Source organism: Pyxicephalus adspersus, chromosome 7 (genome assembly GCF_032062135.1).
Source record: "Pyxicephalus adspersus chromosome 7, UCB_Pads_2.0, whole genome shotgun sequence".
Taxonomy (NCBI): Eukaryota; Metazoa; Chordata; class Amphibia; order Anura; family Pyxicephalidae; genus Pyxicephalus; species Pyxicephalus adspersus.
In genome coordinates, this window is record NC_092864.1 from 31679504 (window position 1) to 31684775 (window position 5272).

A 5272-nucleotide genomic window follows, 5' to 3' on the forward strand; every position below is an offset into this window, starting at 1 on the left:
CAAAGCTGACAATTTGGGGTATTATTGTTATGTTCCCTATTTTTGGTCAATATTTGGCCAAAATGTTGATGGAAAAATACAAAACTCATATTAAGCCAATTGGCAAAAACGCCATCATTGGACTTAATAGAAAACTGAGACTGGTAAAAAATAAACCAGTGTCATCCTCTGATGGAGCCATTCATCTGATTTGGTCAGTGTATTTATACAAAAATTGTCTAAAAATCTGAATTTTATTGTCATTTTGCATGTTTTGATTTTTGTTGATTGGTCATCTGTCAAATTTAAATTTAAACCTACGTTTTGTGATTTGATTTTTTTTAACGGTAGGATCGATTGCATTTCATATCAGTTATCGAACAAGTGGATGGTACATCAAATATTAGTAGTCAATTGTAGAACTGATTTACATAGATCGTAATGGGGAATAAAAATAATATTAGGAGAAAGTCAGCTAGTGAATGCTTAGCATTTGTGGTGGGGGGTTGTGTTTTATTACCAAATAAACTTGAAATTTAATCTCTGTGCATACACAAATTTTTTCACTTTTCCCTTTTTTTGTTATTGTTTTTTTGGACATGAAAATAATTGTTCCATTCATATGCCACAAAAATAATTTTATTCTAATTAAGTTATTTACTAATTTAATTATCACTGTATCTATATTGTCACTATCAGTACTGTATAAAGTTAGTATATGTCATGGTAAAAAAAAGAAAAATCCATATAATGAATTCTGTTCCACATGTATTTATTTATTTTCGGCTCCACATTTACCTGCAGGCCAAACTGTCTAGCAAAAGTGATCATTCCAGGGATCTAGACAAACCATATGATGCTGTTGGTGGTGCTTTTAACAATTGGCTTTTGTTCATATGGTATAAATATTGCTTTCCAAAAGCAACAAACCTGTCACTGTAACTGTTTAAAAAATGTTATCAGCCTTGCATTGCATAATTTTACTGCATATCATAGTATAATCTCTGCTCTGATTTCATATCAGTAATTAAAAGAAAAGTACTGCATGCAATGTGAGACTGGATAATTTGTATCTAGTATGGTAACTTATACCTAAGATCATCATGATCATTAGGTAACTTGAACTTAAGGTTATCACTTAAGATGATTTAAAAAGGGCAGGTGTCTTACCAAAGGCAGAAAACAATTGCCCACAGGGATGTAATTATCACCCTTGTAACCTCATGGTTATGGTAGAGTCCAAAGACAGACAGGAGGGGAATGGCATTTGTTGCCTATTTTAAGGGCCCTATTACCACCTGTGTCCCTATTACCTGTCTTTCCTTGTTGTTTTGAACGCCATTGTGGCACAGGGAAGGAATGAAGACAGCACACTAGCCATAGGGCGTTGTTTGCCCACATTCAGATGGAACTACTCCCTCTTCATAGAAAATGGACAGGGCTAGGAGCCCAAGGAAGGATCAGAGAGCAACAAAGCAATAGGAAGTACATAATTGGGAAATATGTTGCCTGGGGGGAGGTTAGGTGGATGTGTAGGCACATGCATAACTATCACAGGTGCGCACAGGAGGGCGCTGCAGCAGTCCCAGCAATCCCGCTCCTACTCTAAGTCTCCTCTTTTCTTTCTTTTCTTTTTTATCTAATTTTTTGCTGTTTTGCTATAGAATCGTACTAATGCCCCTGACTGTCTAACCTCTTTCACAATGGAGCAGCACTGAGATCTTTCTCAATTCTATCCCTGATGTGGTTGACCTGGGGAGAAGGTATACAACGAATAAGTATGGTTTAAATTTCTCGTTATAGACAGGGGCATCAATTTTGCCCAATTACACAAAAATTAGAAAATCTCTGTACAAAATAAAAAAAAGCACTTCCAGCACTCATGATCGGCTTAGTAAATCCTACAAAGTCTGTTGTTCTCCTAATCTTAGTAAACCATTACCGCCTTTGTAAAAGAAGATATTTTTAACAAATCTATATTGCTGCTCCTAAAATAAACCTGGCATTGAGAACCCAGATTCTGAACACGTGTTTAAGGTCTTGCTGGAGAACAGAGCACTGGCTTGCTACACAAGTGAAGGTATTAAATCCCATAACATAGGTGATCCACTTGACTTTTGGTGCTAATTATGTTCCTGACATTCCTCTATATATAAAGGATGGAGAATGTAGAGTGTCTTCTGACCTCTTCTGCTCCCCCCTGACCTCCTCAGGGACTGGAATTAAACTGTTGACATTTGTCTGAATTGATTATCAGCTGAGGAACAAGGGCTGCTCATTGTCTGCTCCCTGGAGATCCATTAACTTTAATCAGAGATAAATTCTAGCAATGCTCAGCAACCTCCTCACACATCACAGTACAGGGGGGAACGGATTCACAGTGATTCGGAGTAATAGCTACCTGCAAAAAGATCAGTGCTTCTCAGCACCACCCGGCACTTTTCAGTAACCACCCGGCTGTTTTTGGGTGTTCACTGAAAAGTTGTGTCACAATACAGAGGCTGCCACCCACCTACAGCTTCTTGCTACTCAGGTTAAAACATTTAGATTTACTATCTCCATGTGTTCTGATCATCAATATCATCCAATGAAAGTGATGGGTAAATCCAAAATTGTAGTATTTACCAGAATATGATCAGTGAAATCTTCCACTGAGGACACTTCTTTGCACAACAACTGTCTAAAGTATAATTCCCCTTGGCATTATTATTATTATTATTATTATTAATAATATTATTATTATTATTATTAATAATAATAATAATAATAATATTAATAAACAGTATCTATATAGCGCCAACATATTACGCAGCGTTGTACATTAAATAGGGGATGCAAATGACAGACTGATACAGACACTGTCACAGGAGGAGGACAGGACCCTGTTCAGAAGAGCATGTTTCTATAATACACCTGTAATACTGGAAGGTGCGACAACACACATCACATATGTTGGTGCATGAAGTTTCTATTCATTTAAATGGCACCCCAAATGTATCTTATTATCTTATCTTATGTATCTTATTATCTTACTACAGTGACAACACATAGCAACTAAAAAGAGAGACATGGTTGACATTTCTTTGCATTTTAGAATGTTGGGCAGCCAATTCAAGCAAATGGGCTGCCATAACACAATGCATGCCAAAAAAAGAGGTAATGCTTTGCTTTGGAAAACTAACCATTCTATTCCTGGTCCTTAGATGTAGTGCATTAGTTTTATTTTATCAGGCTTTCTTTCCTTTCTTTTCACCAGGCACTACACTCAGTGACACACTTACTGCGGTGATAGTTACTACATTTTCCTCCATGTAAGTATTTTGTAGTCCAGGTATTAGCTAGGAACAGTTACAACTGAGAAGAGTACAGTGCAGGCACAGAGCATATGAAGAGATCAGCTCATAAATTAATTTCCTCCATTGATTTGAATTGAACAGATATAACAACCCACCTCCATAGGTCTATTTAAATAACCAAATAGGAAATGCTCATTGTTAGCATTTATATCCCCCTATATGAAAAACATACTTTCTATACAGGATTTTTGGATGTATCCCAATAAAGCAGCAGAGTAATTCCTTAAATGTTGTTGAATATAACCCATGTAATTGATGATAAGTATGATGACTTAATTAATTTGATAATATATCTATAATAAAAACACTCATTAAAGAATGAATCTCCCCCATGAAAAAATGCCTTGCCTTATCAATTTCCATTTTACCCAAATAATGATTAAAATGATTTTGAATCAATTTGAAAGGATCACAAATCTTTGTGTATGGTTAGCATTAGATGTATCAATGACTATGCTATTTGGGTCTTTCCAAACTCTCCATTCAGTTTGCTGCAATTCAAGAAAGCGTATTACGTATTTGTAACACAAGTGGATGGAAAGGTATAGGGCAGATTGTAACACGTGTGTTAAGGTTTTTTCTTGGCAACTTGATCTTTCTTTTGAAAAATGGTGCCAGCAGACTATATTTATGCTCAGTGTAGTGTATATGGACAACTTCTGAACCTTAGTTGATCCTGCTGGGATTGAATTTCCCAAGTGAGTGCTATAGTGATCCTTAATTGTAACGGCTTTGCCCCCCCACCTAACTCCATAGGCACAAGTTTGACAAGCAGGAGTACCCCTTGAAGCTGCTTGATATACATGCTCAGAGGTACCAGTGCTTGGCAATACAATAATGTCTTTGTAGCCATCATCAACCACCCCCACCCCCCAACCCAACAACACCCTGTGGTACTTACAGTGCAGTTCTGGTCCCCGATGTAGCAGCAGTCCAGCCCTCAGCCAGTGCTCTAAGGGCATTGAGGCAGCCTTGATGTGCTCTGCCCCTGGGGTAGGAACCCCTGTGAAGCCACTGTAAGGAAAGTGGGGGTGCCCAGTGCCCAAGGTGGGCAAGTGGTAGATCGGAGTTGGGTATAGGCCATGCAGGGGCAAGTAACTAGTCTTGGGGTACATTTGTGATAAAGGGGTTGAGGGAGTCACTGCAGTCTCTCTGCCCTGGTGAGATAACACCCGGGGGCGCTCTTCTGCCAAGAGGGCATCAATTCTGAACTTGTGGGAATTGTCCATTCCTTTCTGCATAGCTGGAGGAAGGAGGCTGGTGGTCCTGATGAGAACTTGGCAGGTAGCTTGGCAGGTAATCTTTGGCTTGCTGCTAAGCTGTGGCAACTATTGCAGGTGGTAACACATTTCTGCAGGATACAGGTGCAGAGGTAAGTGTAGAATTTTAGCTTGATCCCAGTTTAGGACTAGTTCTTAAACATCAGCATCAACCTTACTTGTATTTCTATAGTCAGCTGTGCACTGTGCCTGATCCTTGCTGGTCACTTCTCTGCTTGTTCTGCTGGTGTGTCAGCTTCTTTCATCTACTTTCCAAGTCCTGGACTCAGCTCCCAGCTTCTGATTGGTTCTCAGGGAGCCCCCCCCCCCCCTGCTTTCCTAGTAAGTGTAAGTGTGACAGTTCACTAATGAGCTAATTAGCCTCTCATTTAAAGCCCCTCCTCCCACAAAGTCATTTACATATTTATTTCCTTCTGTGTCTGCTAAGTAATGCGCCATGAAAGGAGGTTGTGTCAGCAGGAAGGGAGGTCACAGCAGCAGGGAGCTGCAACACAAAAACTCTTTCATGGTAATAGATTGCATTGAACTTCTCACCTCTCCCTTCCCAGAGAATGTGAGGAGGCAAGGCTATGCCAACCTGGAGCTGGACACATGTTGTACAACTGCTCAATGTGCATTTCCCTGGGAGATATGCTGGGACTTGTAGTTCCACAGTAG

The 5272-nt window shown here is 39.3% G+C and overlaps 1 protein-coding gene across 1 annotated transcript in view; it reads right to left on the reverse strand.

The window, feature by feature from the left end:
- The window catches only part of LOC140334534 (homeobox protein Hox-A4a-like), a 19649-nt gene extending 14790 nt beyond the window's left edge, over nucleotides 1-4859 (reverse strand). The window contains exon 1 of the mRNA XM_072416801.1: nucleotides 4237-4859. Coding sequence (XP_072272902.1) covers nucleotides 4237-4576 — 340 coding nt within the window. The 5' untranslated portion in view covers nucleotides 4577-4859. The remainder of the gene's footprint in view (nucleotides 1-4236) is intronic.
- Nucleotides 4860-5272: the final 413 nt, after the last annotated feature.